The 22,761-nt window shown below is 42.7% G+C and overlaps 1 protein-coding gene across 1 annotated transcript; it reads right to left on the reverse strand.

Annotated features, from left to right (window-relative positions):
• Positions 1 to 13,798: 13,798 nt before the first annotated feature.
• Positions 13,799 to 22,051, reverse strand: Pax1 (paired box 1). Its single transcript, XM_027922172.3, has 5 exons — positions 21,778 to 22,051; positions 20,725 to 21,354; positions 19,095 to 19,237; positions 18,424 to 18,646; positions 13,799 to 13,890 (listed from the first exon to the last, which is right to left on the reverse strand). Exons 1-5 carry the CDS (start codon positions 22,049 to 22,051, stop codon positions 13,799 to 13,801), a joined length of 1,362 nt encoding a protein of 453 aa, XP_027777973.3.
• Positions 22,052 to 22,761: the final 710 nt, after the last annotated feature.

The following is a 22,761-nucleotide window of genomic DNA, read 5'->3' on the forward strand; positions in this document are numbered from 1 at the left end:
TTTCTTCATTCCTCCTACACTACTCTTAATAGATTAAAATTTAAAAATCATACTTCACCTTATTAAATTAACATCATCTTTACTGGGAAAAATTCAAATTACAAAGATTTTATTTTATTTATAAAAATACTCCTAGACAGCCACTTAAGATGCAATCTCCCATATTTTGATTTGTATATTTCCAGATCTTTCCTTGGCATATGTAAATAGTTATTTTATTGTTTTATTTAGTTACACATGTCCATAGAATTCATTTTTATATAATTGTGCAAGCGTGGAATATATCTTATTTTAGTTAGGACCCCATTCTTATGGATGTACATGATGGTGGGATTCCCTATGGTGCTATGGTGTATTATTTCAGATTCATTCCACTATCTTTCCTTTTCCTATCGCTCTTCCTTCCCTTCATTTCCCTTTGTCTGATCTACTGAATATCTAGTCTTCCCCTCTCCCCTTTTATTGTGGATTATATCAGCAAAAACATTCAACCTTTGGTTGGGGGGTGGGGGGGGTCTGGTTTATTTCACTTAGCATGAAAGTCTCCACATCCATCCACTTACTTGGAAATGTCATAAAGTCATTCTTCTTTATGACTCAGTAATATTCCATTGTGTTTACATATGACAATTTCTTTATCCACTCATTCGTTGAAGGGCACCTAGGTTGATTCCATAGCTTAGCTATTGTGTATCGTGCTACTTTAATATTGATGAGGCTCATCACTGTAGCATGCTGATTTTAAATCTTTTGGATATAAACTGAGGAGTGGGATAGTTGGGTCAAATGAGGCAAATAGTTATTTTATAAAAAGGTAAGCATATTATAAACTGATACCTGTGAGTAAGCCAAGTGAAGCTGCAAAAAATTCAAAAGGAAAATATCCAACCAGAAGCAGCAAGTGAGCCTTAGTTTGGTTGTGTAGCTCAGGGTGGAGGGGGACGCAGGTGCTGTACAGTGCACACATGGAACAGGAATGAGCCGCCGACTGGCTCTTACGAAGCTCAGAAGTGTACAGGGAATCACATCTACCCTCAGGTGTCCTCAACTCATGGATCCTCTGCACTGCCCATCTGATGAGGTGGAATGTGCTGGAACACAGGGCCTACCACAGAGCTGCCTGACTTGGGCATCCAGTCCATAGCAGTCAATCCTGAGGGTCACCTGCTACCCAAGGTGGCCCACTTTGGGGATTTAAAGTCCTGGCCCTCCCAACCAAGATGGGGACAACTCTGGAGAGCCAGTGCACTTTCAGGACTGTCCCCCACCAGCATCACAGCCCAGTTCTGCCCTTGATCCCTCCTTCTTCCTTCCCTTCCGATGTGCATATCTTAACAGCATGCAGACATGGCAGGCTAATCTCCATCTGAATCCGCTTCCTGAGGTTCCCACCTGGACACTGTCAGATTGGACTGCAGAAACAGCAGCACCAATTTCTCCTTCCCTGCCAACCACCAAGTTCCTGCAGCCCAGGCCTCTCCAACACTCTTTATTTTTCTTTTTAGATATGCATGACAGTAGAGTGTATTTTGACATATTATACATACATGGGATATAACTTCCCATTCTTGTTGTTGTACATGATTTGGAGTTACACTGGTAATGAATTCATGTATGAACATAGGAAAGTTATATCCAATTCATTCAACTATTCCCATCCTCCCTCCCTTCCCTTGATTCCCCTTTCTCTAGAACATTCTAACAAAACTTTTGTATATTCAATGAACAAAGGAAAAATGGTTAACTGGTTTTATTTTGCCTTTCTTTGAGTACTACTAAAGTGGACCTTTGTTTTACTTGCTGATTGGGCATTTGCAATCATCTTTTTGTGACTTATCTAAATTCTGTTTCACTTGACAGTTTTCTAATGCAGTGATCATCTTTCTCTGACTGATTGTTAAGAACTTCTTTTTCTATTCATCAACTTATTTTAAAAGTGGAGGTTAATTTTTATGGTTTCTTTTGTTGTTATTGTTCTTTTTTAGATATACATGACAGTAGGGTGTGTTTTGACATATTGTACATACAGGGAGTATAACTTACTCTATTTAGGATCCTATTCTGCAATTGTACATGATGTGGAATTACCCTGGTCATGTATTCCTATACAACGATAAGAAACCCATGTCTGATTAATTCTACTGTCTTTCCTACTCCCCACCCTCCCTTCTTATTGACATAATAATGTACATATGTATGGAGTATAGTGAGATGATTTGATACACAATACAAAGGATGATGACCAAATCAGGGTCATTAACATTTCCATCTCCTTCAACGTATTATTTCTTTCCATTGGAAAACTTTGAACTCCTCTCCTAGTTTTAGTAGAAACTTCAAAATGAATGTTAACAATATGTTGCAATTATCTTCTTCATTCTTTATCTCTAGTTATAATACTCTTAAATAAACTGAAGTTTTTACATATACTCAAATCTCTCAGTCTTTTTCATTGTGACTTGTGTTCTGAATATAATATGGAAAAACTCCTTCCTCCCTTCAGCATCATGGCTATTCACTAAAGGCAAAAAAGGCTCCTAACTGAGTCAAAGAATAATAAATTGTCATATAATCTGGAAAAAAAATCTGCTATGTCTTGTGTCATGTTGCCACAGTCCGGCTGCAGCAAAATAACCGGGGGGTGACGAACAACTTGTGTAGATTCATACAGCAGGAGTGGAAGCCATTTATTGTAGGACAGGAGGGGTATATATACATTATACACAGCTTTATCTTAATTAACATAAACTAGATACAGCAGTCAACCAATAAGGAATCTCCACACTTAATGGCTCGCTGGCGTTACCTCACAAACCACTCCCTCTGGCATTTTGCCAGGTGCCATCCAGACTTGTTTACAGACTCTAACATTTCTCTGGCAAAATGCCAGGCATCATCCTGACTTGTTTACAGACTCTAACACTTTTTCTATTTCTCCATTTTACTCCCTGACTGGTAATGAAAGCAGGTTTGCCACACCACAAGCTCCCTCCATGATGTACTACCTCACCACAGACCCAAAACAATTGGGCCAATCAATCATAGGCTCAAACATCCAACACTAGAACTTTTCTCTTTATAAGTTGATTTTCTTGGTTATTTTATTATAGTAACTAAAAGCAAGTACCACAGCAAGCCTTCAAGATCAACCTTTTTGACTTATTAGATCAATCGCATCAAGTCAGTCAAAAAAATGTTTCATGAGTTTTTCCCTTAAGGAGTTGATAAAAGGACATGACTAAATTCTTTTTTGACTCAGTTATCTAAATCTATTAGGATTGGAAGAAAAAAAAATGAAGAGATTATCAGACTAAAAGCTCTGCAAACACTTTAGGTGTAATATCTGAAGTGAAAATTTGAGATGTAAAGTGCCCAAAGACATGATTACATAATTAATAAATGCAAATAACAATCATCCCCCAAGAACTTAAGCTAAGAGAGTTTACAGAGAAACTCTGAGGCACCATACAGACCCATTTTACAGATGGAGAACCTAAAGCTTAGAAGAGAGGAACTAAGTTCCTCAGTCAGCATTACCAGTCAGCAGTAGATAAGGGCTCAGATTCAGCTCTGAAACCAAGACCTCACGCTCAGCCTTCATGATGCACTGACACCACAATCACAGGTCCTACCTTCTGCAAACATGAGTGGAAGTCTGGACTTAAAGAGATGAAGGGGAGGCTCCCCTGGTGGTCTCGCACTTTACACACCCTTAAAGTGTGCTTCCTGCTTATAAAGGACCCAAAGCTCCTGAATATATCTGCGCTTGCATGTCCACATTTCAGGGCTGAGGGCCATGAAGTTGCTCTGTTTTCATGTGAAAACAAGGATTTTTTTTTTCCCTTCTCTGTGTAAACAGCAGGTTGTTTTTCTAGTTCTTAACTAAATGTCAAGCCTAATTTAAAAAAAAAAATCATTCTTGCATAGAACATTAAGGATTCAGCAAATGAATTTCAAAAACATCAGCATTCAGGTTCCATGTAAGTAACCACATTTCAGATGCTTACTTAAACCTTGCCCTCACCCAATAATGTTTAAACACTGACAGTTACAGGCTTTTGTGTTAGATTAACTCTCTGCTTTTTTTTTCCCCCCCTTGCAGTGGTATTGGGGATTGAATTCAGAGATATTCTACCACTGAGCTACTTCCCCAGCCCTTTTAGTTATTTATTTTTATTTTGAGGCACAGTCTCACTAAGTTTCTGAGGCTCACCTTGAACTTGAGTCCCTTCTAACTCAGCCTCCAGAGTCAATGGGATTACAGCCATGGGCGAGCTCTCTGCTTCTGATTCTACTAAAACTAAAACTAAAATGATCTGTTTACAACTTGTCGGCTTTCATGGCTAACTGTAAAACCAAAGCAAATTCTGAAAAATAAAAATTAAACTATCTACATTATTGAAGCTAAAATCAAAAGGGAAAGTATGTGTGTGTGTGTGTGTGTGTGCACGCATGCACGCACATGTGCATACATATTTATATATTCATTTTCAGGTATATATGTGAATAACTTCTTCATTTTCCCCTACATACAGATATCAAAATAAAACATCAAACTTTTTAAACTTTCCATAATTCCTGCAGGATTCAGATAAACAAAAGTTTTTAAAAGATATTTATTTATTATTCTCTCACATTAAATTTGATAAAATTCAGAAGTGTTCCCCAATTCCTTATCTAATGAAAATTAAATGCCTATTACCTCTTTTTTTAAGCCATAATACTTATTTTTGAATACCTTACATGCATAAGGTTATGGGAATTTCATTTTTAATCTGAAAGACTTGAGTTTAAAGACTCCACACTGATAAAAACAGATGGAATTCAAGTAGACCATTTATTATTTTCATTTGTATTAAACATTCAAAAGAAACCTTTTTCCTGGACCACTTTTACTTACCATGGTTACGGCAACTGATAACATCACAGCTCAAAATGGAGCATGCAAAAAAGAGGAAAAAGTCTAATTTGTTTTTATTTAACTAAAATAAATTAAATTCTCGCAGCCAAAATTTCTTCTGAGACTAAGCCTAGCATAACCTGAATAATTTTCTAAGGCTATGTTATCATGACAACTAAAAATAAAATGTTGGCTACAATCTTGACTGAACTAGTTGATCTTTCATTGGTTTCAATCGCAACTCAGATATAAATGTTATTTTACATTCTTGACAGAATCCATTCCATGTGGCCATGAGGACCCTTATATGCTTCTCTGCCCTTTTTACTTCACTTAGACCTCTTCTGCCTCCATGTAAATACTATTGTGAAGGCTAAACTGTTTGGCTTGACTATGGCATTATCCAAATGTAAAAGAGAAAGATAGTGTGCTGAGCACACTCTGGAAGTTTATACAAGAAGAAACGAGTCTGGGCCATAAACCACAGATTGTACTTAAAAATAGAAATTCAACCTGAAAATGCCACTCTGCTGCTGCTTTCAGGAAAAACACCATTTGGGGACAATATTAATCAGTGTCCAGTGGTTCATATGACATCATAGGATAGAGGAGTCTCCTTGGTTTTGAATATTAGGGACCTCTGAATGTTTTCAACATCTAAAGGAGAAGTAAAAACATTGTAGCCAGCACATTTTCTTTTAATTTTTATATTCATGCATATTATCAGAGCAATGAAATCCATATGCTTATAAAAATTCATTTACACTTTGCACTTCAGAATGTGTGACAGTCTTTTTATAAATCTTTTAATGTCTTTATTTACTTTTCAAAACATCCGGTTTGTGAGAATAAACACCAAATAATTTGGAATCAGAACCAAACTGCCATATTCAATTAATAGAAACCCTTTACACATGATTGATAAGACTACAAACATGTGGAGTGCATTCATGAACACTCTCTGAAGCAAAAAAGCATTGTTAGCTAAGAAGATCTAATGACTACTTGTGAGTGTTTTTATTATTCTGAATTCTACAGCTATCCTTAATTTATTTTGTCACAAGTTTTTAGTGTGTATATGTATGTGTTTTCGGCCTTGAGCATCTTTGAACACCTGAGAGGGACAGGGCATTTCCTCTCTTGGTGGCCCTAGAAGTCTGAAAGAATTTTCCAAAGGGGGAAGATTTTTACATGTAACGCTTCCTGAAGATATCAAGCTTGTGTGCTATCTCTTGGTATCCCCAGTGGTAGCCAGCCAGAGGGAGGGAGTCAGAGATGGGAGGAGCTTAGTCTTAACAAAAGCTGTGTACTTGGTAAAGAGAGAAAAACAAAAGTCAAGGCCCAACATGGCTGCCCATAATCAGCATTCCTAAAATCAGCAGTAAATATAACAGGCCTTTCAGTCGCCTTGAGATGAACCTATTCCCCAAGTAGGAAGAGGCTTCTGTATACCAGTTTCTGGGTCTGTTACATGACACAAAAAATGGTCCCATAAAATTGATCTAAGTGGACTTTCCATACAAAATCTACTTCAGAGCAATAATGATGGGTACCTGCCCGCCATTAATCCTCATAGGTATAGCCATAAAATCATCAAATAGTCTTAATGTCCTGGGGCTATCAGATTTAATTAGTAGCTAACAATGGCTGCCCCTTCTAGTGTTATTGACTATTCCAGTAAATTTGGAGACCAGCATTAGCAGTCTTGATGGGCTCTGGATCTTTCACAAATTTGTTGTACAGCAATTAGGGTCTGTAGGGCAGTGACATGAGTTAATTCAACAATTAAAAATGTATATTATATATGTATATATAATATACATAATATTGATATACAAAAAAAAAGAAAAAGAAAACCAAAATCATAGCAACACTAATAAGAGTTGACTATGACTCAAAGCAAGTCTCTATTCTTTAAAAATATTACTAAATTTAATCCTCAAAACAGCTGAGAGAGGGAGGTATCATCCCATTTAATAGCTGATGAAACTGAGACAGGAAGTTTTGCCTAAACTTACCCAAAGTGAAACACCTGGCAAAGGGCAAAACCAAAACTTGATCCAGACAACTCTCAGTCACCACATACATCCCCATCTCCCCCCATACTGCTTCCTATAAAAGGGTGCTCCACAGCTGGCAGTATAAATTCAAAAATATGTGAAAATTCACATGAAAGGTGGTAAGAAAGGCTCCTGGGTTTTGTTTTGTTTTTTCCATTCCATTTTTTTGGAACTGGGAATTGAACCCAGAAGTCCTTTACCACTATGCTACATCCCATTCCTTTTTATTTATTAATTTATTTTTTATTTTGAGGCAGGGTCTCACTAAATTAATAAAGGTGGATTCAATTTTGCGATCCTCCCACATCAGCCTCCAGAATCCTTGGGATTACAGGCATGCGTTATCTCACCCAGCTTTTTTTTTTTTTTTTTGTCTTTAAGAAAAAAATTCTCTTCATCCCAATTGTAATGTTCTTTCTAAATTTTATCCTAAAAATAAATACAAAAATGAGGAGACAGTCATTTTCTTGCCCTTTCTTGCCTCTGTAATATATCAACCCTCACAGAAAAATATTGAATTGTGGCTTTAAATGATTGAAAACTTCAAGAGGATCACTAAAAGGGGGCATATTTTTTATAATTCATCAAAAATATCAAAATTTCAAAATATAAATGAAATTGATTTCATTTTCTTAAAATATCAATTTAGATTAGTTTGCTTTTAAAACTCATACTGCTTGATCTATATTCAAATAATTGAATACATGTATAGAGTCAAAATTAGAAGTGAAATTTATCTCTAAGTGGCTATTAACATCTCAACCAGCTTGTCCGATGAGACAACATAGAGAAGTCCACTTTTTTTGCCACATGTCCAAATATCTTGTTATTGATAACAATATTAATAATATAAACAACAAAAGAGTATTTATTTCGCAAGTATATGCTCAAAACCGGAAGGTTATAACTTTGACAGAACGATGAATATTTTTGTGTTCAGTATAATCTTTGCTTTATTCTCATGGAACAATATGTGCTCCCCCTGGTGGCCAGTATAATACCTTTAATTTTCTAGATTAAACTAATCCTATCACAATTTGTTAGTCTAAGGACCATTTTAACTTTTCATATCTCACAAGTTTCAGGTTCCAATTCAGCTTTCCAAAGTCAATTTCCTTAATTCATTTAAACATTATTCAAATATCTTTAGTTCTTATCCAAAACATTTTTCATTAGATTGAAACCATCTAGTTACCTAGTTAAAGGATTTTGTTTAATTGTTTTCTTGTTTGGGGTAAAATAAAAATCTTTAAAGCTAAAACCACATCTACCAGAGATTGGGAGAATTCTTGAAAGCTAAAATTGTGTGGTCAATATAAGAAAAGACACTGGAGATAATCCATCAAGTCAGTGTATCTCACCAGAGAAAAAGGAAATAAATGTTACAGGATGGAAATGTAATTTAATAGCTGAATGAACATTTGATCGGCTTATTTCATCCTTAAGAAGAAAAAAAGAGAGTGGAGGCAACCCAGGTGGTTAAATTGTAATACAGTCGAAATTCTATCACCCATGAAAACTGTAATTGGGATTCCACTTTTGGATTTGGCCAGCCCAGAAACAGATGTGTGTTTCAACGAGAATCACAGGCTGCATCTTCCTATTAAAAAAAAAAAAAAAAAAAGCTCTTTAGAGTGAAACAGGGGTTTCAACTCCAAAGAAAGGACTAGACTAAATTGAGTGCAATTGTTCCAAGTGTTTAGAATTCCCAAGTTGGATTGGGGCTAAATGTGTGGTTCTCATTTTATGGCCTTGAAAAAGAAGACAGTGAGATTTCTCCTTGTTCTGCCCTTAAAAAAGAAAAAGAAAATCCAAAAACGGAAAAAAAAAAATTAAGTTGAGATACAAAGGTTTAGCTAGTGATATCTCAGCCACAGGATATTTCTTCAAATGAGGGAGGCTATAGTTCAGACAGCAAGGTCAAGGTGAAGACCGAATAGCATTTTGTGCATAATTCCTACCCATTAAAAGAAAGGAATCAAATGTTTCTCATTACATGGCCTGTCTGGATGCAGGATCCTTTCAACTGAGTTCCTCAGGCACATTCTGGCAAGATTCTAAATTCATATCATCCAGCATAACACGGAGCAGGTAGAATTCCTTTTGAAAAGAAACCCAGGCCAATGTAATTCTAGTCAGGGAGCTGATGCCAGGAAATCTACAGTGTGCTTTACTCAGATCACAGTTCAATCGAATAAATCCCAATCTCTTTGCAGGAGTCAAAAAAAAAAGCAGGCAAATGAGGGAAATAAAGTTGTCAGGGAGCAGCATTCACCCATCAAGAGGTTAATTCCCATGGAGGATTTCAGTGATTTGGGATAGGTAAAAGGGATGTTTGTACCAATATTAGATATTCAAACTTTATCTATGTCAATATTTATTGTTTCCCCCCACTCTTTTGCCTCTGTTTCTCTTTCTGACAAAAGAGCCTGACTCCCTTTTAAAGGGGAAGAAAGTTGTCTTCCCCAGCTCCCAATGCCCTTCAGTGGTCTATAGAAAAAGTCCAGATATCTTCCAAAAGGACAAAAGTTCTGTGTCTCTTGTCCCTCCAGTCTTCTCTCCTTTGGTTTGCTTTCCCTCCTCCTTGCCAAAAAGCAGCCACCTTTCCCAGGGAAGTTATTACAATCCACTCTAAGTACTTCCCCTAACAATGAAGGCAACAAAATCCTATCTTTATTCATTGAAAGCAGGAAGCTGGCCCTCTTAACAAATACAGTGGTTTTAATAAACCCTTGTTGATATGCATCCATTCAAGAGAATAAAGTGAATGTGGTGGAGCTAAAGCTGTTGGTATGCAGAGAGCAGATCTGCACACCATATCTGTGTGTGTTGCACAACATTTTGGTGTGCACTTTTAAATAGCAGATGGACAGAAACACATACTCCACTGCATGCATATTTTTTCCTGTGTTTATAAAATATCCACCTTTAAGGAGAGAGATGAAAGTAGAAAGAAACGAAAGTTTCTTTGAAAAATGTATGTATGTGTTTTCCTGGACATTAAACCCAGGGGCATTCTACACTGTTTTATACCCCCAGCCCTTTTTATTTTATTTTGAAACAGGGTTCCACTAAGTTGCCCAGGCTGACCTCGAACTTTTAATCCTCCTGCCTCAGGTTCCTGAGCACCTGGATTACAGGTGTATGCCACCACTCCCAGCTTAGTTCCCTTTTTAATGTCTCAATGCTGATGGAGCTTAATGTTGGATTTATATGACTCTCATTGATTCAAAACCATCAAAGCACAGATATGTCTCTTTGTTTAATTTCTTTGGGATCTCTACATTTTTAAAATATGATACAAATATCCCTTTTACCTATCTCAATTTTATTCCTAAATTTAAAAAAAATAATAAAAGACAGGTGCTAGTGCAAAGATAAGCTACCTTTGAGAAGTGATTCTTTTTTAAAATATTTTTAGTTGTCAGTGGACCTTTATTTTATTTATTTATATGCAGTGCTGAGAATCGAACCCAGGCAAGCACTCTACCACGGAGCCACAACCCCAGCCCAAGAAGTGATTCTTTCTCAAATTTTTCTACCTGACATGGTACTATATAATTTTATTAGAAGTTTGCAATGCTGTCACATATTCATATGCGTGAAGAAAAAAAATATTCAATCTTCCAATAGGATCCTTTGAAAAGTATTTAAATCCTGGGTCCCTCATCAACCTTACTAATGATTCCTCTAAATGTGTGTGTGTGTTCATTCTTTCCTGGTGGTGGAACCCAGGGTCTCATGCATGCTAGGCAAGTACTCTAGCATTGAGCTACACCCTCAGTCCACCACCACCACCCCAGCAACAAATCCCTTTTTAACACCTAAAGAGAGGTGAAGCAATGCCACTGCCAATCTCCCCACAGGCCAGGTCATTGCAGGTGTTACTGCATTTGAAGTGTGCATTTCACAGATGAGAACACAGAGGCACAGAGAGGTCACAGCCTTCTGTGTTCATGCAGTGGAATTTAAGCCAAGTTCATTGGGATTCTCCATAGCCAGTATCAAAAGAAAAGGTATGCTCCCCTCTCTGTATCTTACATGAAATGCCAAAGTCTGCTTGCACTGTAACTGAAGGCCACCTGTCTTCTGTCAATGAAAAGAACTCTGAAAAACTCACCTTTAGCCACAGGACATAAAGACTCTAGAGGACAGATGTGGGAAAAAACTTTCCTTTGCAGCTGCCATTGAAAATATAGGCACCTTTCATCACTCTGGGTTGTGTTTCCCAGGTCTTCTCCCTCTTAACCCTAAGCAGCCTGAACACAGAAATGAAAAGTGGCAGAGAAACGAGGTGGTGACAAGTCAAAGATAGAGACTGTTGTATGAATGCTTCTCATTTCTTCAGAAAGTATTGTGACGTCTTGCCCGTCCTAAGCATGCCAGTACTTCTCCAGGCAGCAAGATGGACACATAAAAATCCTGTCTGTAATGCCATGACTGAGTATGTGATATTCATCGTATCACACAAAGGCAGGCTGAGGGCACAGGCACTTGGGGAAAACACTTCTTTTCACATCATTCTGACCATCTTAGAGAAGCTGGCACTCAGAACTCTGACAACTCCCATCTCCAAGTTCATGTCTCAGTCCTGATTCTTAAATGAGCAGAAGTCACCCATTTTTCATTTCCAAGCTCTGTGAATCACAGCTTGCTATATGGTCTACAAAAAAATAAACTAAATCCCAGCCCTTTAGTATACCCTGTCTATAAAATGGAACTTTTTTCAAAGACAAGAGGCTTTGAAAACTTGAGAAGAAATATATCTATGTGAAAAAAAAATAGGTACTGTAGCTTAAAAAAAGGTGCAATGAAAACCATTTCCCACTGGTTTTCTTGATGGGTCCAGAGCAAACCATGCACAAGCAGGCAGCTCCACTTACAAGCAATAACTTCAATTCAAAAATCTCTTCCATCAGTTTTAGAAAACCAAACGAGGAGGAAAAACAAAACCACCAGCCAGAAACTGCTTTGTAGTTGAAAAAAAAAAAAAAAGATTATTTGGTAACCTGAGATAATTTCCTTTAGCTTCTAGAATGTTAGAAATGTTCTGGGGGTGGGGGAAGCCCTTTGTTGTTGTTCATTGCCTTTTGCCCACTTTAGGATGATTTCTGCATATTGTCTATCTCAGTTCCCCATGGCTCATCTGGCATTTTCTAGAACTCTAGAAATCAAGCCCATAACAAAGGGGAAAAGGAGCTGTCAGGTACATCAGGGGTGCCCACCCATTAACAAATACTCATTCCACTTTCTCTTCCTACCTGTTGCCCAACCAGGGTTGCAAATGCTCATGAATAAACCAATTAAATAATTTCCTCTGTTAGTGTTCATCCCTTGAAGTCAGGGGCTGGGGTAGCTTTGTGATAAGTACACAAAACTCAACACAGGGACACAGGCTTGCTCACCCTTACCAAGTAAGTTTCAGATGCTTTCCTTTATTCAAAGGCATCCATATTTAACAGGTGATGTCAGACTCTTCACCAATGATCTTTTTAAGATTACACAATTGCATTATACCCCCAGGGTCCCACCACCAATGCGCCTGGACTTGAAATCAATGAATAGCCCATGTATCTAGCTCTAGCAGACACTTTCTGAGCCCACCCACCCACTTTTTTGAACAAGAAGCCCAAATGAACCTTGGTACCTGGAAGCAGTTTGTGTTTAAGTTAGCAATCATTCTGGTCCCTGAACACCAAAATCAATGCCAATACCTTTACCATCTGTCAGTTACCCAAGTTTTGAGAGTTGAGGGGTGGGAGGGGGCTCCTCCAGGATCCCTAGTTTTCTAATTACTGAAAACACTGACAGCCCCATTGTCCCTTACTCTGTCCCTTACTCTTACCCCAAACTTCTTTGGGGTGACATCATCTCAGAAGTAAAGAGAAGCCCAGCCACCAAGCACTGAGAAAATATAGACTTCCACCAATATACTAAGGAAGGAAGACAATTAATTTGACCATCGAGGTTGTGTTTTGGTTGGTTATAAAAGTATAAAATGAGGCTATGGCCGGGCTGGGGATGTAACTAGGTGATACAAGGCTTGTCTAGCAGGTACCAGGTCCTGAATTCCATTCCCAGCACTAAAAAAAAAAAGACCAGGGGGGAGTGCTGTGGCTTCTCTGTCCACTTTCTAAGTTCCAAGACCCCTTAGACCTAAGGGACTCAAAGGGTTGGGGGCTTCAGAGAAGGAACTGTCACAGGACTGGTCTGGGGCTTTCCAGACAGGGAAAGGTACAGGGTTAGGGAAGCTGTACAGATGAAAGGAAATAAAGCCCCCAAAGATAAAAGGGGTAAAAAGAAAGGGAAGAGCATGGACCATCGGGATGAACCAAAGGAAAGGGGAGGAGGGGAAAAATAGAAGGAAAGAGGTGGGGGAGAGGGCAAAGCCAAGAGAGGGAGGGAGAGAAAGGTAAAGTAGGATGAGATGGAAGAAGGAAAAAGGAAAGAAAGAAAAGGGGGAGAGAGAGAAAGAGAAGTGGGAGGAGGAAAGGAGGAAGAGCAGAAAAAGATGACAAAAAAAAGAAAAAGAAATTTGAGTCTGGCAGGGCAAGGGACGCCACGTCGGAGCAAGAATCGTGACGACGGTGCAATGGTCTAAAGCCAAAGTTCAGAAAAGTCAAAATACCCCGGCCCAAAAAGAAACTGTGCTGGCCAGGCTAGAGGCAGAACGTAGCCAGGGTTGACTGAATGTGTCCCCGCCAGCCCAGGTCGGTTCCTCCTCTGTGTGTCCTAGGGTCTCGCTGCGCCACCGCTGCAGGGAGGAGCTGCGCGCCCTGGGCCGCCCGGCCGTCCGCAGTTTCCTCAGGCTCAGGCTGGGGCTGGGGAAGAGTTGCCCCTAGGAGGTGGAGGCCGGGATGGGAAGTCCATGTAAGCTACTGAGGGCGTCGGGGGCCTTGCCCCCTGGACTGGAAGGCTTCCGGTCGGCCACTGTAGGAGGAAGCACAGGATCATTGGGTCACTGCCTAGCACCTTGCCAAGAGAGAGCCAGGATGCCTGCAGGACGGCGGCTGGATGCGCTCGCTGCTTAGTGCTCTCCAAAGGCCTCATGAGCCCATAGATGCCCGCCCCTCCCTCTCCCTTTAACTCATTATTTACCACCGTTCTATATAGAATTGAAAACTTAGAAGTTCGTGGGTTAAGGGAATCAAGTATAAGGGGAGCTGGCCAAGTGGATCTCATAAATGGTCACTTGGACCACCATTAACTCCTGGTGGTGAACACCGGATGCTATTTCTTTTACCTCTCAACTCTGTCACCACCCGCTTAGTAAAAAAGGTGACTGACGCAGGAAGAGAGAGGTTTTCAGATCCAATGGAGGCTTCCACCAGAGAGGAGCCGACAGGAGCGGACAGAAGCCAAGAGCTGACATCTTCGCAGTGCAACTGAGCATACAGGTGCAAGGCGTAATCATCTCCGCTGATGCCAGCGGCTCAGCTCCGGGCGCTCTTGAGGTGGGCACAGGGGAAAATCATGTGGGAAAAGAGCCAACAAACAAATATTCCTGCCGGGTGCAGCCTGAAGCCCTCTGACACAGGAAGAGGTTACGCTTTGAGGGAGCTGCAGAGTTCCTTGTACCCACGAGATCTGGGGATCCAGATGCGCTCACCACTGCCTGCACAGCACGTCCTAGGGCTGACGGGCCTCTGTATTAAGTGACAGTCAGCTTGCCAGATCAGGCGGTATTCTGTGTATTGCTCTATTATTTGGGGTTTTGGGAAGGGGCCCAAGTTTTGCTACTGGAAGCCAAAAAGTGACGCTATGATTGTGCAACCCTATTTTTCCTTTCCCGGTCCCGGGCGCTCAGCTTCTCCTGCACCAGAAGGCACAAGCTGTTTATACCTAAAGGGGCCTATTTTCAATTTTCTGTTTTTCCGCCAATAAATCCTCCTTTAAAGGAAGAGTTTAGAAGCCTCAATTCGGATTGAGAAAGAAGTCTCCCTCACCCACCTGCCCCCTCCCTCTTCTCTCCAGCATAAGTTCTCACCCCAGACCCAGGCACAACTTGCTGTGACTGCCTGAACTAAGAACCCACACCTCAAGTGCCAGAGAAACACACACACACACACACACACACACACACACACACACACACATTTGGTTTCGAAGAGATTTTAAAGAGATCTACAGACCAATAGAAAGAGACTTCTGGGCTTTTCTCCACCTTTCAGCTCTTTCCTAAACACAGTTGTGACTGCCAAGTCAAGGAAGTATTGAGACCTTTTCTTTTCACCCTATACACACACTTCAAAGTGAGGACTTGTTTAGAAAACATCTGAGGGGGAGGAGGTGTTTCTACCAAAGGCGGATTACCTTAGAGACAAGCAAGAAAATGGGCTCCTGAAAAATAAACACGTGGGATCCCCCAGCTAGATTCCACCCCACCTTCAGGGGCCAATCCTGCTGTGTTTTTAGTTCTTTCTGTTGTAATCCCTCCCTGGGACCCACTCTCCCCTTCCATTCCATTCTATTTCCTATCATAAGACTCAAGGAAATGTGGGTGAGTTTGTCTGGGGGATTCGGAAGCATAAACCCTTGTTAGGAGCTCTGCAAGCTCATTTACTCAGCTTGGGCAGGGTGGGGTAAGGAATACGGACAGACCTTTTTAAAATACAGGGACCGCAACTGGCCACTGCACGGGGACCTTTCAACAGAGGTCCGGGTGATCTGGGAAGTAGTCTCCCAGAGCTAGGTCAAAAGAGCCCGGCATTGACAGGGGAGTTCTATGGTGAACGGATGCCAGCGCTCTAGTGATCCCTCACACACAAAAAATCGTTTTAGGATCTCCTAAAAACTAATCTTGAAGCAGAGATAACTGGGAGAAAGCTGCAAGTTACCTTTAACAAATATAGACAACACATTTTCTTTGTATGTATGTATACAATATCTTACAGATTTGATTTCCAAATCTTTAGTCTTCCCAAAACCTGCTGTGAGGGATTTTTAAACCCTGACAGTAAGGTGGTTGCTAAAAATACTGCTGCAAATACTAGCTGTCTTGAGGGAATGTCTGGTGGGGGTCTGGTGGGTCTTTCACTTTAGGAGGGGGTCTCCCCCAGCTATGAAGACATTTGGATAACTGTTAAATTTATAGAACATTAGCCCCTCCACACGAAGATGAAGTGGATTTTCCTATTCTTTTCTCAGTGCCTAAGATTTAGCTTTCTTTCAGGGGATGGGAAATGTAGATCATATTTTCTTGCCTACATAGTAGAGTACCCAAACCCATTACCTTTCCCAAAATAAAATTAATAAATTGTGATGCATAATTTGGCATTTGAAAAGGCTTTCCTTCTGATAACTATAAGATGTTTAACTGTACCTATGTATAATTTGAAGGATATATATATTTATATGTGCATATATACGCAAGATATATATACACACATATACATATATATGTGAATGTGTCATTGTCATGTGTATGCACTAGATGATCCAAAGCATTTTTACTGAGCATTCATGATATTCACTTGTTTTCAGTTTTTCTAATGAAATTTTTTCTACCGAAAACAAATTTAGTGAATGCTATTCTTACCATAAAAAACTGAGCAATTAGTGACAACAAACTATCTTATGGGTTAGGTTTCTTTGAAGATATTAATTTCAAGAAATGATTAGAAAATAAGTGACAGTAATTTGTATTACTTTATCTTTTCAAGGACCAGTTGGGGCAGGGGTCGAAGTCAGTTTTTCTATCAAAAAATTCATAACCCAAGTGTATATATAATTCTCATGCTGTGAAAATAGACACATAATAAATAATTATTTTATGCTCTTTGAACAAAAAACATTTAATAAATCATTATTATTGATGGACCTGAATTAGTCCTTGATCCTTTACCTGAACCTTTTAAAGAACTGTAAGGATCATAACATTAAATTATTATTATTATAATCGCCAATGTAATATCTACCAAAGAAAGTCAATCAACTATAAGCCAAACTGTTAAAGTTACATCCCTCCCAAATTTAGTAGAAGTAGTTTAGAATATTCTACATTTTACCTTTGGATTGTTAATTATTTACACTTCACAAATTTATTTATACTGTGGAGTTCTGAAGTGCCTCCAAAACAAAGTGGCTCTATTGGAAAATGACTGCATCTTTTAAAGACACTGGGTCCTTTTTCTAAGTCTTCCTTTCCTTGGGGTCAACCCAGCAGAAATCATTTAAATTTGTAGATTTATTTTTTTTAATTTAAATGTACCTTCTCAGTAAAATTATTTGTGCAACGATAAAAATTCCATTTTTATTTTAATTTCAACAGAATCCCTGGGTTTCACAGAGGATGGGTGTCTCTTTCTAAAATTTCCTTCATCTGAGTTTTCCTCTAAATGAACAAGTGGTATTATCCTGTTACTTAAAAGTTAAAGGAGTTCTAATTCTCAATTTTTGTAAATTTATTTTGCTTGTCTATAATTAGGCAAATCAGCATATGCTAATATTCCAGGATGTGTATGTTTTAGAAAAGGTAGAAATAAGAAAGCTGTTTTTTTCCTTTACTGCTACGGATGGCACTTAATTCCCCCCCCCACACACACACACACATAGATAAATGCCATCCTATCTCACCAAGACTATTTGGAAACAGCAATTTTTGTCTAGGAGGCAACAAGGAGGAAGCCCCTCAGGTCACCTGCCAGTCGACTACCACCTGCCACCACTACCCACCCCCACACACTCAGCAGGTGTGAGGCAAATCAACTGGTAAAGGTCTCTTCGTAATTCAGGAATATCTTTTGGGCCCCACTCCATCCTTCAGGTCCTGTGCCCTGTCCCCTTCTCTGCTGAGGCTGGGACCCCCTGAGATGTCAGCCTCCTCCTTATTTGGCCCCAAAGGAGGTGAAACTGCAAATCTCTGGTGATCAGAATCTAAACACAGGCAGGTTCAAAAATAGCAAATCCAACCATTTCTTTCATCAAAGGAAGAAAATGGAAACTCATGTGTGAATAAACTTTTCCCATATTAAAGGGAAAATCAAATTTTGATGGGCAGGATAAGAAGATGCCCCTCATGACCCTGACCATGGATTAAATAAAAATTTAGCAGGTCACAGAAATGTGGGCCTGGAAGGTGCTTTCTAGGCTCTTCTGGTAATGGAGCAATTGAGGCCCAGAGAGGAGCAATAACTTGGCCAAAATACAAGAAGCAGATCCAAACCCAGGAGTCCTGTTTGCAGAACTGACCCTCTTTCCCCACTGTTTACGAGTCAGGACCTCCCTCAACATCAGGTGCCTCTTAGGAACACCTGTTGGAAATGAATTTGCTCAAGAAGGGACAAGATTAATATCTTAACCTTAAACTTAAAGCAAGAATTTATGCCCAGCGGCTTTCCTCCTCTTGCTCCTTCTCTTTGCTCTATCCCCCCACCTCCACCGCTCCTTTTTGGTAGCTCACCCTTCTCCTCTCCACCCTTCCTTACCCCTTCATCTGATCCCCTCCCAGCCTGTGCCCCTCACCTTCTCGGCTAGGATGCTTGAAGGTCATTGCTGCGGCAAGCTCCCCGCCGTGTACTGTGACGCTGGCCCCTGGGGGTGCCAGCGGGGGTCCCTGCGCCGGTGGCCAAGGCGGGCCCGGGGCAAGGTACCCGCCGCCTGGCGCGCTGTACACGCTGTGCTGGTTGGAGGCTGGGTAAGCACAGGCCGGGAGGAAGCCGCTTACAGCCGAGATGCCCGAGGCGGACTGCGGGGTAAAGAGGCACAGAGAGTCAGTAGAGAGTCAGAAGACCCTATCTTCTCCAGTACACGCGATTGCTGACCTGTGGAGTGGGGTCTTCACTTCACCCTGCTGCCCCTACACAAGGCCTGGTCTCTGGTTTTCCTAGTAAGGACTCTTTCTTTGGTAAAATGATTTCTATAAATCTATTCAAACGTTATAAACGATAATAAAAGAAAAAGAAGTCATGGTACACACCATTGGAGTGTGGTCTGGAACTTCCAGCTTTGTTACCATAGGAACCTTGGCAAAAGGCAAATCAATCCCCTCAAAAGCCAGCCTCCCCCAAACTATGGCTCTTGAGGAAAGTACAAAAATTTTCTGCTTGGCGCCAGACACAAGATCTGCCTGCCAGGCAGACTTCTCCTGGGAGACCCTTAGTGCAAGTCACCTACCTCCCCTGCGTCCTGGTTACCTGAGTATATTTAATGTCCGCTTCCAAGGCAGGTTTCTCCAGCCCATTCACTGCTGGGGTGGCAGGGAAGGCCGTGCGGTTCACGCTGGCCCACTCTTCCATCTTGGGGGAATAGGCGGAGCCTTCGCTCCCGGCCAGGGCCCCTGCTGCGGACACAAAACGGATTAAAACGCGCATTCGAATCTAGGCTTGACTCTCCAACCCAGACACGCGCCAACAATCAACTACCCAGGCTAGTATCCAGAGGCTCAACTAGGCGTCCACTGGAACACCTGGAGATGGTCAAGCAATCCAGGGAGCAATGGAAGCAGAGAAGCAGCAGGACCCGGGTTTCGCTTTCACTCCTAGCTGGCTAGGAGAAAGAAAGGTGAAGGGGCCTAATCTCCGCTTCTCTCAGCCCTGGACCCGCTTCCCACGAAACCCGCGGCCCAAGGGGTCAGGGACCAGACACACCAGGCCAAGGCAGACCAATTCCACTCTCCAAAGACGGCATTTCTGAAAGATCCAAGTTCAAATTCGTGGCAGCCTGCCGAATATTGTGTAGATATTTTAACGTTTCAATAAGCGTATAGGGGATTGAGAAATAGATAGCTCTATCCTGATACTCTAAAAGAGGAGTCAGTCCTGGGACCCAGTGAAGTGTTCCAGGCACACAGCTGCTCCTAGCGCCTATGTGCACTTGGGGGAAAAGAGGGAAAGCTCCAGATCTGAGCACTGGCCTAGCGGCTGCTGGTTGAGAGGTAACTCCGCCACAGCTCAGACTGTGTTAGAGCCCCAGGAAAAACAGTATGCTGAGAGGTCTGCCCCGCTGAAACAAGGGTAAAAGCATTCAAGTTTCTTTTAAGCTGCCCCTTTTTCCTCCAGGGCTATGATGGATTTTGCTTCTTACCCTCCTACTGACTCTACTACCATAAGAGAACACCATTCCCCTGTCAGCTGTATGAAGACAGCCAGATTTGGTCCACACATGACCTTCCATAGGCAGACACCATAGTTGTCCCAAACCTCCCACTTTTCACTTCACCAGAGATGACCAACAGCTGGTTATGTTTTAATTACAGTCAAAGGGCAAGTCCTGTGACTGTAGCTGCAGCAGGTGGTGGCCATTACTGGCAACTCCAGCTCACCAAGGGTACATTGAACTTGTCGCAGGACTTGCAAGGGAACCTGATAGAAATCTAGGACACTGGACAAGACTGACCACACGACTCCTTTTTCTCAGAAGAGCCCCCTAGGTCTGGGAGGGTGGACAGAATACTGGGTAACTGTGAGGGATCCTGAAAGCTAAAGATAGGGTAGCAGAATGGCCTGAGAAGTTTGTTTGGTTTAGATTTGGCGATAGGGGTTTGTATTCTTTTTGTAAAATGAAAAAAAAAAATGCAATTTCAGGCCTTCGGATTTGTGGTCGGCGACTACTCTTCCACTTGGGAAATATTTTCCATATTTGTCATAAAAAGTTCAAGATGTCCGAGGGCTCCCACAGAAGGATCTGGACCCTCAGCTTCCCCCCAACACTTTCCTGAGCCAGAATCAGTCTAAAAACGAGGGCGAGTATAACCCATCACCCGCATATCTGCCCGCTCCCAAGTCTGTCCTTTAGTAGAGGGCTTCAGAAGGCACCACGACTGACCTGTTTGCTCCATAAACGTCCGGATGCCCAGGATGTTGCTGACCGAATGTGCCGAGGGCCATGAACGCGGAATGCTGACGTGGCCCGCCGAGCCCGGCACCCCAGGATGGCTACCCATCTTAGCGCCGGTGGGCGACACCGGGCTGGGGTAGGGATACTGGTAGATGTGGTTATAAGGCAGTGCAGGTTGCGGCGGCGGCTGCTTACTTGCCTCGTACGGCCCGGGTTGCGCTAGGCTGCCAATCTTGTTGCGCAGGATGCGACTGATGGAGCTCACCGAGGGTACGTTGTACTTGTCGCAGACGCCGTCGGCCAGCAGTCTGTCGCGAATCTCCCAGGCAAAGATGCCGGGGTCTCCCTGCTTGTAGTCCCGGATATGCTTTACTACGTTGGGGGTGGTAACGCGGGGTTTGCTGCCCCCGATGGCCCCGGGTAAAATGGAGCCCGTCTCATTGTAGCGCGCCAGAATCTTGCTCACGCAGCCGTGGGAGACGCGAAGCTGCCGACTGATGTCACAGGGTCGGATGCCCAGCTGTGCCAATTCCACAATGCGCAAGCGGATGGCGTTGGGCAGGGGGCGGCCATTGACGAACACGCCGCCCAACTGGTTCACTTCGCCGTAGGTCTGCTCTGCGGACGCGCCGGTCGAGAATTGAGCAGGAGGGGGAGAAAACACCGATGGGTTAGCTAAGGATGTCCACGCCTGGCGATATACCCAGGCGCGCCTCGGAAGGTGACCCACAGATCCCCAGACAGCTCAGAGTCCGGAGGCAAACCGCCTGGGTCCAGCTCTAAGAGGCTGAGCAGTCTTGGGGATCGCCGAGGGGCTCACTGCGCGCTCTAGCATTCAATGCGGGTTCTCTACTTTGGGCGCGCCTACTTGAGACCCCCTCCCCAACTTGAGGAATTGCTCCTCGAGGGCTGGGGATACGAGGAGAATGAGGGTCCCAGAACTGTTTTTGCCCAGGAAAAGCGGAGCAGAGGGCAGGGAGGCGCAGAGTCGCGACCCACCCCATCAGCCCTCCCGCGCCCTGCCTGCCTCTCGCCTCTTACCCATAGCGCGTGAGCCAACCAGTTGCCTGGCGCCGGAGCGGCGGGGGCTGGGCCCGGAGCAGTCCGGGAGAGCTCGGGCGCCGCCACCGCCGGAGAGGCATAGAGGGAGGGCGTGCGCGAGCCTAGATCCGCGGCGGGCGGGCCGCGGGCTGGAGACGCGCAGTGCGCCGCTGCGGAGCGCGCCACTGCCCGCCCCAGGACTTGCCCCCGCCTCTGTCGCCCGTTCCCAGGACACTCTCCACGCCCGCGACCCCAGGCCCAGGGTGAACTTCATCCGATTGGGAGAAATTCGTCTGACCGGGAAGCTGCAGCGTGCGGGAATCAATTTGACGTGTCCTTCACGTCAATCTCTGCAGTCACGCAGAAGACGCGCGAGTTGGCAGCTCATTGGTTCCCGTCACTGCGCCCAGGCGCCCCCCTCCCCGCCCTGAAACTCTACCTCCTCCTTCTGTCCTCCCGGCTTTTCTCCACCCCCCTCCGGAACCAGCACTCCCCCTTTTACACACACACACACACACACACACACTCCAAAAACACACACCGCCCCAATTTCCAAACCCAGCTGGACCTAGGACAGGGCACTTGCTCCCAGACCTTTGCAGCCCCTTCCTTCTCTGGCTTTGGGGATGATTGGGAAGTCATTTCAAACTGATTATGTGTGTTAGTACTAGTACTAGTTTGGGTTTTAGTTTTATTACCACCTCTACCATCGTTACTAACGAGACTTCAGAGGGTAAAAGTTGATCACGGCAAGGTGTTTAGGGTGAAGTCTCCTCCTGGGCAGGAGCTCCGCAAGAGTGGGGTCATACCCGAGCTGGGTGTGAGCGTCAAGGTGAAAGAGGAGAGTGAGGATCTAGTTTGATACAGGGCTCCTGGGGAGCTGACTCCTGGGTATCCCATTTCTGGTCTACTCCCCAGCGCTGCTCTCAGGAAATTTTTATGTCTAATATCCACCCGCTCCCTTGAAATAGACAGCAATTTCAA

Source organism: Marmota flaviventris, chromosome 2, assembly GCF_047511675.1.
Source record: "Marmota flaviventris isolate mMarFla1 chromosome 2, mMarFla1.hap1, whole genome shotgun sequence".
Classification (NCBI taxonomy): domain Eukaryota; kingdom Metazoa; phylum Chordata; class Mammalia; order Rodentia; family Sciuridae; genus Marmota; species Marmota flaviventris.

Coding starts and splice junctions, on each gene's coding strand:
- Pax1 (XM_027922172.3), bottom strand. CDS start 22,051: ATGAAGTTCACCCTGGGCCTGGGGTCGCGGGCGTGGAGAGTGTCCTGG. Junction 21,355..21,777: donor GGTTGGCTCACGCGCTATGG/GTAAGAGGCGAG, acceptor GCGCGTCCGCAG/AGCAGACCTACGGCGAAGTG. Junction 13,891..18,423: donor CAAGCATCCTAGCCGAGAAG/GTGAGGGGCACA, acceptor TTCCTCCTACAG/TGGCCGACCGGAAGCCTTCC.